Source organism: Phalacrocorax carbo, chromosome 18 (genome assembly GCF_963921805.1).
Source record: "Phalacrocorax carbo chromosome 18, bPhaCar2.1, whole genome shotgun sequence".
Lineage (NCBI taxonomy): Eukaryota > Metazoa > Chordata > Aves > Suliformes > Phalacrocoracidae > Phalacrocorax > Phalacrocorax carbo.
Window position 1 is genome coordinate 11,283,321 of NC_087530.1, and position 12,757 is coordinate 11,296,077.

Sequence of the window (12,757 nt, forward strand, 5' to 3'; positions counted from 1 at the left end):
CACAAAGTCTGTCTCCAGACTTTGACCTCTCTGCACTGACTGCAGAAGGGGGGCCGGGGGCTGCAGAGTATCACACAACAGCTCCAACAGCCTGCACAAGGCAGCCGCACAGGAAAATTACAAATCAAGGGTAAACGCATTGTAAAGATTTGTGGGAAACATTAAAAATAATTAACATTGAAAATTGGATATATATTTTTTTCAAATGACATTAACTGGCTGTCTCTGACCTCCAGAGCCGTCTCCTCCCACCGCAATGAGCGCAGCAGGACACACTGATGCAAGTCCTGCACCACTGGCACCTCTGATGGAAGGTCTCACAAGGCAGTCGCAGACCGAAAGCCATGCACGGGGCTGGTGGCAGAGGCAGCGAGTGCATTTGAAAACACACGGGGAAACAACCCTGGATTCCGAGACAGGGCTCCAGGAGGGGATTTTCGCTTTTGAGGCCTGATTAAGATTAGTTTCAGATGACTTTGCAAAGGATTAGGGAGGGTGCACTATTAGCACGTCCCAGATTGATCAAGGGGATAAATTCAGACGTATTCTTCAGGCCAGTCCCCTGAAAGATCAACTGCTTAAATACATACGCACAGAACCTGCTGCCTTGCCTGCCAAGATGCATATAAACCCAGGAATTTCCCTGCAAGTTGCTTCTTGGCACACATGCACGAGCACGTTCACTGTGGGATCTGTGCAAGCAGTTTATGAAGCGGGGTCCAAACCTCGACTGGACACACACAGAGAACGCGGCGCAGCACGAACGTGCTCAGCTCCCGTACATTCCTATGGCAGTAAGCGGGAGTCAAGAATAACTCCTCAGTGCTGATGCCAGCTGTGAGCAGCAGGGGAAGTATCCACAGTGCTTATAGCCTAATGCTGCGTGTTTTTATCTTCCGAGAGAATAAGGTGCCACAGATTACAAACATAAATCAACAAGGGCAGCTTCAGAATAAGTCGACTATATGTTGCTTATGAAACTGCATCCGTAATTACTTAGACTGACCAAAGAACAGGAAAGCGGACTGAGATATAGAATGGTATAATGGGCTACATCCCAGTTGCTTGCTGAGGACACAACTCACTTGGTACCAGTAAGGGATCCCTGCACACTTGGTTACAGAAAAGGTTCTGCTCCTATGTGCACCTCTCCCGTGGACTTCATATGCTCTAGTAATATGACAAATCTCCTAAACTCAGCCTGGAAAGCAGCCTATTATTTAGGCTACTTTGCCACTGCCAGTGGCCTGGGAGAGGGCTCTGCAGCTTCAGGCACATCAAACAGGACAGCTGAGATGTGGACATGAAGGAATTGCAAGGGAAAACCCAGGTTCAGCAAGCAAACTACGCAAGGTGGTTACAAGCACAAGGATGGCCATGGCAGGGCTTAAGGAAGCTGAGAATTGCTTTTTCATGAAGGTGCCCACTGAAGCAGGCAGGCTGATCAAGATGATGTGTCTTTGTACAGAAAATAAATTACCTTGAGCTGATAGTTCAAGTGGAGACTCAAAGGCAACCCTATAAGGATTCATTAAGTTTTTCAGATTCTGAAATAGCTGAAAGAAAGACATATCGAGAGTTACCAGCTGAAAACAAAGAGGAACTCCAGGGCACCTAGAATTGCCTATCCTAGTTCTCTACCTCTAAAAACTTTTCCACTATGTGTCCTTTAAACCATCTAGCTCATCAGTAACTAAAGTGCTTTGAATGACTGTTCCCCCCAAAGACTTCAGTATCTGTCCCTTCCTGCATGTCACTTATCACTCCTCCCCTGCCCTCTGGGGAAGGCACAATCTGTAGGGTGGTTCACTCCTTCACAGCCACTCACGGGACAGGATAGCAGCACGTTTCCTCACAGCAGGAGAGGACAGTTTAGACTTCACAGTGTGACTATTGACCCCCTGGGCTTGGTGCTACTCAGCAGACATCCCCAGAGAGGTGATCCAGGAAGCTCTTACCTTCTCCCCATTGGGGTTTCCAAGAACATAGCAGCCCATGATGTGAATGATATTTGGTTCAGGATTGACTTTACTCATCAGCCGGCTCAACCTCTTCCAGAAGCTGGAAGAAAATGGAAAAAAAAGAATACATAAATAAAAAAAAAAACCACCACAGCCAAAACTATCTCCTCACAGGCATGAGTAATCACAAGGATGTGTGCGCACACGCTGCTCACAAGGGGCCTGAGGCGAGGCATGTTGCCTGAGGAGCAAGCTGCTCAGGAACAGCCACTGGTTTCTTGGGACAAGGAAGAACAGCGTAGAGCAAGGGCCCAAGGAGCAGGTCCAGGTCATGTGGTAGAGAAGGAGGAGCAGCCCATCGAGCCAAGGAAGGTCCAAGGAAAAGAGAAGGGAGCAAAGTCCACCAGGAGCGGACTGACAGTTTTACTAAACATCCTCTTTTTGTAGCAGTTCCCTTCAATCGATTTCCTCTCTCCCATTTCTATCAACAATTGTCCTTTCTAAATATGAGTGTTATCCGTGCACTGGTTCATTTCCAGGGCATGAAATCAGCAGAGGACAGCTGGAGAGGCTGTTGTTCTACATAGCTAGAGAGACAACACCAAACCAGGCTGTTCCATGGTAGCCAGTGCTTGGTGCTGCTCACCAGTCAGACCCGCTAGAGCGGATTTTGTGAGCATTTTGTGACTCCTGACCAGGCAGACTGTATCTAAGAGACACGAAATACAACCACTTCCCCTGTGCAGTGGGTTAGAGCAGATTTCTGGGGGGCTCTAAAGCCCAGCAGTTCCTCTGTGGGGTCTGCAATCAGATTGCAGCATCAGCTTTCCTCACGACTCCTTGCCAGGCATGTGCATGTTGGAGGGAGACATTCACTTCCAAGCATCCAAGTTTTCAGCTGTGTGTTCGCAGCTTTCTGAAGGTTTCTGAATTACCAACTTTGGAGCAGCTATTCCTGGAAGGCATTCAGAAGCGTGTATGTGCACACGTGCCTAAGAATTTTATTGACAGTGTTTGTGCCGAAGCATGAGAGCGCTGAACAGATGTTGATTTTAATACTCAGTTCTCATGCCAGCAAAAAGTTGTGTAGGAACAGGTTGGTATACATCCTCTCCCCCACAACGAAGCACTGTTAGCCAAGTAAGTTTGAGCCAGCACAAGCAAGCAGGCAACAAAACCGGCAAAGCTCAACTCTGCAAGGAGAAGCAAAATTGCCTCAGCAACCCCAGCCGACAGGCTGGCATGTCAGTGAAAACCCTCCTCGGCAACATGCTGGACTTTGAGCAGGCTTTGCAGAGACAAATTCCACTCCCCCCTGCAGTTAGGAGGGCAGTTACCAGAGAGCTGCGGGGGGAATGGTTTGGATTTCTGCCACTAGTCGCCTGTTTAGAAATGCTCTCTCGGCCACTTCTGAGCAACAGAGGCACGAGGTGCATGCTCTGGTTCCTGGTCAGCAAAGCCTTGGTTAGGATACGAAACAATTTTTTCTTTTGATAGTCTCTAGGCCAGGCAGACACTAAACAGCAGATAAAAGCATAACTCTTCTGTTGACCCATCCCAGGGCTGCACCACCCCAGGGATGAGCGCAGCTCTTATCTTCGCAGCTCCCTGTGAAGGAGCTGTAAGCTGCTATTAGGTCCCCCCCTCAGCCTCCTCTTCCCCTGACCATCACCCTCTACTTCTTCTAGGCCATGTGCTACAAACATTGAGCAAACAGAGCAGAAAAATGCTACGCGAGTCCAGAGCATAATGCGGCCACTCACAGGATCATATCTTCCTCCTTCTCCACTTTGGCAAAAGTGGCAACTTTGTTCTTTAACAAGTATAAGTGACCGGGACCTCCCTGCAAGAGAGAGACAGACAGATGCAGACCACTTTGCACAGGCCCTGAAGAAACAAACCCTGGATATGTTTCTTGTCCTGCACAACCATACTCAGAAGTGCCACAAGGGAGCAGAGCAGACACGCCAGGCTGGCACGGCTGCTACAACCTCCATAGCAGACACTGCAGGCACTTCTGGAAATAATCACATATTCAGGAAATATTCACATATGGGGAGTACGTTGGGGGTCGGGTTCTCCGTTTTTTACTGTTACATGCCCACCTCACTCTAGAAAAGCACAATAATAGGCAAAGATCTTCATTGTGGGTGGCTGGAGAGTAATAGGGAAGACAAGAAAACCCCTTTCATTTGGGGATGCTAGGGGACTTCCTGTGGTAGGCAGATGAGAAGCTGAGCAAAGCAGGGGTAAGCAAGCAAGATGTCACTGTAGAACTACTGGATTTCAGCAGTAGCAGGCATAAAAAGATTGAGCACAACATCAGGAAGATTAAGAGCTGCAATCTTCAGGTTGGTGTGCTGCAAACCCTGCTATTTCGCAGCATTAGGCATGTGGGAGGGAGTTCAAGTTAGATTGCCTTCCTAACTTCTCCTTTCAAGGTTTCTTGCACAGCTGCTGGGAAAGTCCAAAGCTGACTACCCTGAGGAACAACAGACTTGGGAAGGAAATCCCCAGCAAGCCCCAGATCCAGCAGGGCATGAATCTGTCCCACCCACAGCTCAGCAAGCCTGTGCCCTGACCCCTCTCCCACGTATGCTGGCCTCCAGCTCCGAACTGGGCCATATGCTGGTCTGATCCACAACACCTACCACTGTCACTGTCATACTGAAGCTGTATGAAAACTATAACCATAATTTTGCAAATGCCTGTTCCTTTCTCTGAAATCCTCCTTTTGAGGTCTAATGCTGGTTTGCCTGGGTTTCCTTGAAAGCAGCTGAGAAGCTGCCCAGCTCTGAAGTTGGCCACACTAAACCAGATCTTATTTCCCGCTGTCACAGCAACTTGAGACTGCTTGTTGTCTGGGGAAATGAGAAGTGAAAGCCACGCACATGCAGTTACTTTAACAGAACCTGACTTGGGAGTATTGGTTCCTCTATGCAATTTTCCCTGTAGAAAAAGATAAATTTGCAACAAACCACCCAAGCACTTAACAACTTCCAGGTACCTGACAAAATATCAGCATCTTCCAGATTTTGCAGCCTTTCCGATAAATGTTAAGCTTCTTCTCTATTTCCTCTGCAAAAAAAATATGTTGGAAAAGATAAAAATTAATCTTATCTCACTTTAGGCCCGAAGGCAGGAGGCTGAGCTGTGAGAGGTGCTCAGCACCTACATTCCCACTGATGTCAAAGCAAAACCATTGCTTTCATGCTGTGGAAAGTAGGAAACCCCAGCATATCACAAGGCAGAGAAGGTACGGTGCAGCACCAGACACTGCTCTATAGTGACCACAGCACTGTTCCAGACCCTCTGTTAATGTTTCTACTCACCTACAAGGGTTCAATGAACAGGTATCTGTGCTGCCCTGTGCCTCGGCTTCCCTTTCATAAACTGGAGCTTGGCATAGAAAATGGGCTACAGAAGTGAAGTTTTATTACTGCAGCACATCCAATGGGAGCTGACTGACTGTCAGGTGTCCCTGGGGTGATAAAAACACCTTTATGAGTGGCAGCTGAGGCACAGGGCAGCGGAGTGACTGTAACATATTGATCAGTTACATCTGCAACGGGCAGGAGTTAAGAAAAGGAAGTAACGCTCACATACCTAGGATGTCATCAAAGGTGGCATGTTCATGGTCCTGGAAACCAAGAGAGAAGACATATCAAGGTTCACTGTCACTACACCAGCTCCCATGACATTATTGTAGTCTCTAATATTGCATACAATCCCACTCCCAGACAAACACATGCTCTAAGAGCACAATTATACCAACTGATGGCTTCTAGTCACACCACAGTAATTATCACCCCAAAACATGTCTGAATGAAGACTGAATGGTCCATGAAGACCAACTCTATCCGAAGGCTTGAAAATGGATCCTGCAGACAAGCCGAAGCACATACCATCAGATGGAGTCAGCATCAGCATTGCCTCTTGGCCCGTGTTTTGTAGCCAGCCTCTGGCTTTAGACACGTCCAAGCTGGCTAACAAAGAGCCACACTCCCAACACATCTGCCTCTGGCACAGCAGGGTCATTAGGACAACCCTACGACTCTCAAAGGAAGAGGGGCAGCAAAGCTAAACCCCCCAGCAGCTGCCTGCTGCACATGGAGACTGAGTTTTCTGGGCTGCTGGTCAAATCCTTTCCTTTTAAATTAAGTGAATATGAAGTGCTTAGGAAAAAGAGACCCATGACTCCTTGCTGGTGTTTCACACACCTGCTCAGGCAGGACTCCTAATGAAAAATCAAGGTTAAATTCATGACTGACAAGGATGTGTAGGGTGATGGGGTTCATGGTCCACTGCAAAGCTCTGAGGTCCTGCTCCTCCTAAGGAGGAGCATAAGGAGGAGCCCTAAGCCTGGCAATACGCAGCTCTGCTTGTGTGCTCAGGCCTGCCCTGCCTTCCCTTGTTACATCGTCCCATGCTGCCTGGCTGTGCCTGCACAGTCTGGCTGCCCACAGGTGTAATTTACACTCCACCTTACTCTTCCACCTAGACCTGGGACCCCAGAAAGCTACCCCACACCCAAAATCTGGGTTCAGCACATCCCCAGCCCTGTCCTGACAGCTTTTCCAAATCACGTCAGTGTTTCAGAATGACCATAACAAGAACGAGGGATAGGGACAAATGACTCTGTATGAAGCCTGCTCCCGCACATCCAGACATAGCAGAAGTGATATACTTACATAGAGAATGGGGATGATAGAGGGATCGTCCCTGCGGATAATTGTTGGGACATACTCTGCTTTGGGCACCTTGGAAGAAATGAGCTGGAAGGGGAAAAAAGAAGTGCAACAGCATGAGAAGCCAGGGGAGTCTGGACAGAAGCACAAAGGCTACAATAACAGTGCCCTGTTCAGTTGCTGATGTTACCCAAACCAGCAGCTAATCCAGCCTATCTGCATCCCTGTGAAAGGTCCCCCAAGCCTTTGGTCTGCTACAGGGCACCCCCAGGCCTGCCAAGTACCCCGTCAGTCTCCTTGACCACCAACAAATGAGCACACAGCTCTGCCTAAAAGGCAGGACTGAGACCGAGATAACAGTTTGTAAAGGGGAGATCGATGTGCACAGAGGATGACGAAGCTTGTGCATCACCACAAATGGCTGTATCCCAGTAAAGATCACTTCTGTACAGCCCTCCTCTGTGCAAGGGTCTGTGCTTCTGGCTGTAGACTGTTCAAACTGGCACGCATAGCAGGCTGTGGTGGGACGGCTGCAAGCCTGAACAGCAACCAGCCAAGGGATGAAACGGCATCAGGCACAGGTAGGCACGCCACTATAGGATGTCAGGCAGGTCGCCTGGCAACTCTGGCTGAAGCATCAGCTGGCTCCATCAGCACGACAGCCCGAGAGGATGCGCCTGCCATCAGCACAAGCCAAAGGTCTATGGGAACAAGGGCAATTTGACTGTGCTGTGATTTCAGGCACCTCTGTTCACCGCTGTGAGAGTGGAGCAGGCAGTGGTGCTGGTGGGCTTGTAGATGCAGCCTGGTTTCCAGCTTGGGTGGTTTCAAAGACCCAACCTGGCAGGCAGCACATCACTGCTTCGGCCACAGGGCAGTTCATGTAAAGTTTGTGAAGAGGCACGACAGAGTCCAGGGATGGACAATCATCACATACACCACCTGGGGAGACACACTAGAGATGTCAAGGGCTGAACAAACCCAAGTGTTGGGTTCCTAGTGTTTGGGTCTCACCTGGACACTTTGCACTGTGGGTGCTTTAGGTCTGAGTCTGCACAGACAGCCTGGGGAACACACATAAAAGCAGACTGTCTCCATTCCCTTTGCTCTTCCCAAGTCTTAGTAGGACCCATTCAAACACAGTACTGTGGTGCTGGACTGACAACGCTCCCTTGAGAACAAGCTGGAAGCTTGAGACTTCATTTTGCCTGAGTATTTGTGCATGTGGCCAAAGATAGGATGTGTCAGAACCTGGTCCTGGCCGCCAAACCCTGCAGAGCAGACTGGGGGGGAGCACGGGGAAGCCTATCATCAAGGAATGACAGAAGAGCAGAAAGCATCTCACAGGATGATATACAGCTCCAAAACAAGTCAGGTAAATAACAAAAGGGAGGGTATGCTGGGACTGGGGACTCAGGTCTCTATTGTCAGGGTTATCGAGACTCAGGGTAACTTGATTCAGTGCTGGTGACAACCCCATCTGATTTGGGACTGGACTACAGGTCTTTCCACTTTTAGTTTTCTTTCAACACATTATCCCCAGCAATAACAGCTGAATACCATGTCATGCCTTGGCTGATCTCTGAGAGACCTTCATACACACCTGAAGAGTTGCCTATACAAAAGGCTTGCCCTTCCCATGAAGATCCTAAACATCTCTGAAAGGGCAGACAGAGCCTGAGTAGATACAAGCAGCTGAGCTGGAAACCCTCACCATTATTTTTGGTGGTATAAAGTCTTCTCCGTCACATGCCACGGCTTCAAGTTCCTTTTCTGCTTCCCAGTTCAAGTCAAAGTCACCATCCAATGTGCCGCAGGAATCCTGAAGATCATGGCCTGCCAGAACACAGTGCGCATTACAAGGGCAGAACAGCTTGCCTTCCCCACTCGATCCTGCCTGGCAGCTACCTCGCAAGAGGTACCACAAGCCATGAGACTTGTGCCCTCCTTTCTTCCACAGAGCGACAGACACCACACTTCAGGTCTGGCGTCTCTAAACAGACAAACACTTAACGAATGAAGAGTGCGCACACAGAGCCCGATAGCACATATCACATAACTTTTCATCACTCTCACAGTCACCAAGTTCAGCTTTCAGATGCTAATTCACAACAGTCGCCCTGTCATTTCAGAAATGGAGGCAGAACACAGACAGACTCTCTACACTTTAACATTGCCAAGCTGATGAGCAAAAGTCCAAAGACTTCAAAGCTGGTCTCCTTGTAATAATTACTGCTCTGGATACATCTTCTGAGTGACTGTAAAGAAACTCTGCCTTGTCGTTCAAACTCATCCTGGCAGAGAAGTCCCAGAGCGTGAGGACAGCCGTAGGAAACACAGTAGTATTGCAAAAGCATACTTAAATTTGCCTTCCAAATTGACCTTACCTGTTGGCCTTCAATGCCTCCTGGGGAAAAAAATATCTGGAAGGAATATAATTGACCATTAAAGGTTAAAAATAGCGATGGTTCCCTGAAGCCAGGGACTGAGGAAAGAGAACCGAGATGCCTCTATTTGTGCCTTTGGGATGTCCGAGTGTCACCGAGCGGTACCTGGAGCCTGCCTGAACCATGTCTTTTCCATTCGCCTCTGAGTTAGCTGAGGGAGCGGGGAGGAATCAGACTGCAAAGGAACAATCGGGTCATGTTTTGAAACTGGCCTTTCATACCTCTCCCCCTACAACTTGGTATGGTGTCTTCTACGGCTAGGAGGGCTGGATCTCGTGCTTACCTGGTAGGTCAGTTCATTTCATTAGTGAAATTCTTTTACAATACAACCCATTTCAATATGGGCAAACTCATATCCACCAAGTTCCTTGCCTACAGGATTTCAATAAAATCTGGGTGAAACAGCCATCCCTTTATAAAAAGACAGTGGGAAGATGCTGGCATTTCCTCCTATAAATTAACACAACAGCATCTCAGTCCCCACAAGCGGAACATCACAGCATTACTGGGGATTCCCAGAGGAATTCCTGGCAGCCCAAACAAAGATCAGATTGCCCCAAGCTATCATCTGTGCAGCCAGCACAGCCAGGAAATCAAAGCTACGTCTCATGGAGCGCTGCAGCTGTGCTCTTGAGCTATCCTAGCCTAGGAAAGAGCTCAGAAAGGGCTCCTGCATGGCAAGCCAGGCAGGTTAGCCCCACTATGGTGAATGTTGCCTTGGACTGTGTGCTTCAGGTAGGTTGTTTTGATCCCAAGTGAATAAGGGATGATGGGAACAGAGGACTGTAAGAGAGCTATACCACTGGGTATCCTTTGGCAACTGCACAGTAACATGAGGTTGGATGCGTTGTGCTCTACAAATAAATAGGTACACACAGATGAACAGGTGCATATACCTGGAGTGTTATTTGCTCAGATCTCATGAAACTAAAAGGATCACAGATGGGACAAAAGGGCACAGAGGAGTTACTCCAGTGGGACTCCAGTCAACACCTCAGCTGGAGGGTTTGGCCACAGGAGGAAGCTCAAAGAACTCACTTTCTCGAGAGTCATGGAAGGAATCAGCTTTGATGGGAGTCGGGTCACTCCAGGACCTGCTGAAGCTCCTCTCACGCCGTTCGGCAAATGCTAGGACAAAACCAAAGCACGACATTAACAGACTCCAAAGCCACCTCTGTTGCTGCCAGCAAAACAAAACATCCAGTAGATATCCACCAAAGCTGCACATCAAGGACTCCCCTGTGCTTGTTCCTCCACTTGCCAAATGTGAGTCCTTTCCACACAGCAAACAAGGGCCTACCTTCTAGACAGCAGAAGACAAGATGCCCACTTTGAGCAGGACCATTATGGGGTTTGTAACACAGAAAAGGAGGACACTCAATGGTTTCTCCTTAAAAGCACACTGCTCAAACCTCAATATAATCAAAGCTATTCCAGTGTCCCGTTGTAAATGCTCTGACTCAAAGGCCTCACAGGAAGATGTACTCAACAGCTAATGACACATACATGACCAGAAGAAGGCAGTAGTTCTCCATTCACTTCTCCCTTCACATCTGTTTTTGGGCATTCACTCTCTTCATGTTCTAGTGACATCCCAATCACAGCTGAACCAAACAGAGGGGGGCCTCTGGAAAACTCATGCTCTCTAAATTCTGTTCCAGAAGAAGAAATCCTTCAGTCTTTCTTTGACTGCACTCTTATAAGCACATCCCCTCACCTGTTTTTTCACTCCCCTCTGCAAGGGGCATTATATTGTTTGCACTGGCATTTCCCAAGTGGAATCCAGGGAGCTTGGCCCAGCTGGCCGCGCCGCAGGCAAGCAGGCAAATTCCTGGGAACTGCCAACCTCAATGTCTGACTTGGCAAGCCCATGTGAGAGCCATTATGCCTAGATTAACAGCCACTTATAGCCACTAATACCTATTTCTGGTAGCAGACAGAGCAAGTTTGCTGTAGTGTATCTAGTTACAGCATCTCATGTCAGCGGCACAGGAATTCACTGCAGATCTGCATTACAAGAGCTGAGAAGCAGCCTGTCCTCTGCTGCAGTGTGTCCAAGTGTGGGTGTCCAAGGAGATAAATCACATAGGAAGTTCTTCAGGTGATCTCCATCCTTAGCTTTCATTTAAAACCAGGCATTTGGCTATAGTGCACACGAAGAAAGCTTTGCAAACATGACCCTTGAAAACATGACCCGAGAGTTACCAAGGCAGAGGCATGCCTGAACTTCCAGACAGCTCTAAGGGGAGGTGAGCCCTGTTCATTTCAGGCAGTGCTAACTCAGATGCCAATAAAGACACTTTAAAGGGCAATGCTGTTTGCTTCCCACAGCATATGAGAAAGGAGAGGAAAGAATGCAAATTCAACTCAGTGATGCTTTGCTGTGGGCAGTCTGTACATGATGCCTGGCCAGGGGGTGGGAAGAACAAGCTGTTTCCTCTTCTGGAGCAATCCTCAGCTCTTAGGAGCCGGTTACACCATTCTCAGCCCATTTTGCAGCGATAAGAGAGCTGCCCCAACTCAGTTATGGAGGAGAGGTGCCTTCCTGAGGGAAAGGGAACTGCTGCTTCCTAGGCCTAAGATGTGATATCTTTCCCAGTGAGGCATAACACTCCCTTATGTTCCCACCGCTCCAATCTCTTCCTGTTCTTCTTCTTTCTCCTTTCCACTGTCCTCTCAGCTCCCACCAGACAACTTTCCACCAGGTCCTGCTGCAGAGATGGAGGTGGGACAGGGGAGGAGAAAAAAGAAAGCTGGCACATGAAGCACTGACTGTCCCCAGGCAGCCACAGTTGGTCCACAGCTTCAGTAAGAGGCCAGGCAGCCCTCGCCAGCTCTCCTGAACTCTCAGCTCTGGTTCTCCTCAGCCTCTACACTGGCGATCACTGAAAACCACACACACACGGGACAAGGATGCTGCATTCCTTCCACTCCTTGCACTGAAGCCGCAGAGATCTCCCATGGCCAAGGTAGAGGGTCCTCAGAAATAGCTTACAGGCTGCGTGCAGACATCCATGTGTTCTGGAGGCTTGCAACAACCTGGCCTTCTTTTCTGTAGGGTAAAATGGCATTAGCAGGCCAAATCCTTTCTCCGGCCCAATGTTAGGTCCTTTCTACCTGCATTTGTGCACAACATAGGGTTCCCCATGTCCCACCAGCACAAACCCCGACTCCTCACAGCCACGTCTTACAGGTGCTCACTTACTTTGTGCTTTAACCCTTCGGCTCCCCACCATGCGGAGGTGCTTCCGAAAATTCCTGAAAAAAATGCCAAACAAAACCTCTGAGAAAGGTAATATGAAGCAATACCTGGGCCCAGCAGGACTGAAAAAACTAGAAGGAAAATCAAAAATGGGAAGACGGTGTATTTCCTTCTGGGCTACAGACCAGGTTCCCAGCCTGCACCTACTCAGTGCTGGGGATGGTTATGTTTGCCAAGAATGTGGCTTTTCTTCTGAACCTCCTCGGCTGGTGGTAGAGGGCAAGTGAGGTCCTACATGGCAGTGCCCTTCTCATGGCCTGCTTTCACTTCCCTATGATGAAGGCACCTGTGCTGTAACTTTGCTGAAGACACTGCCACTGCTCATGCTGGCAATGATCCCTCTTCTCCTAGTAAGCAGCAGTAACTGCTCCCCTCTCTCCTTTCTCCCACACTTGTTTC

The 12,757-nt window shown here is 48.8% G+C and overlaps 1 protein-coding gene across 6 annotated transcripts in view; it reads right to left on the reverse strand.

Annotated features, from left to right (window-relative positions):
- The window catches only part of NSMF (NMDA receptor synaptonuclear signaling and neuronal migration factor), a 51,852-nt gene that overhangs the window by 8,318 nt on the left and 30,777 nt on the right, over nt 1-12,757 (reverse strand). For 3 of the 6 annotated variants that reach the window (XM_064468435.1, XM_064468431.1, XM_064468434.1), the window contains 9 exons: nt 12,302-12,354; nt 10,135-10,224; nt 8,364-8,485; nt 6,653-6,736; nt 5,568-5,601; nt 4,969-5,039; nt 3,725-3,804; nt 1,959-2,061; nt 1,481-1,556 (listed from right to left, as the gene is read on the reverse strand). In XM_064468435.1, coding sequence (XP_064324505.1) covers nt 1,481-1,556; nt 1,959-2,061; nt 3,725-3,804; nt 4,969-5,039; nt 5,568-5,601; nt 6,653-6,736; nt 8,364-8,485; nt 10,135-10,224; nt 12,302-12,354 — 713 coding nt within the window. Of the gene's footprint in view, nt 1-1,480; nt 1,557-1,958; nt 2,062-2,099; nt 2,917-3,724; nt 3,805-4,968; nt 5,040-5,567; nt 5,602-6,652; nt 6,737-8,363; nt 8,486-10,134; nt 10,225-12,301; nt 12,355-12,757 lie in introns of those variants that run through there. The other 3 variants (XM_064468436.1, XM_064468432.1, XM_064468433.1) reach the window with 2 other exon arrangements.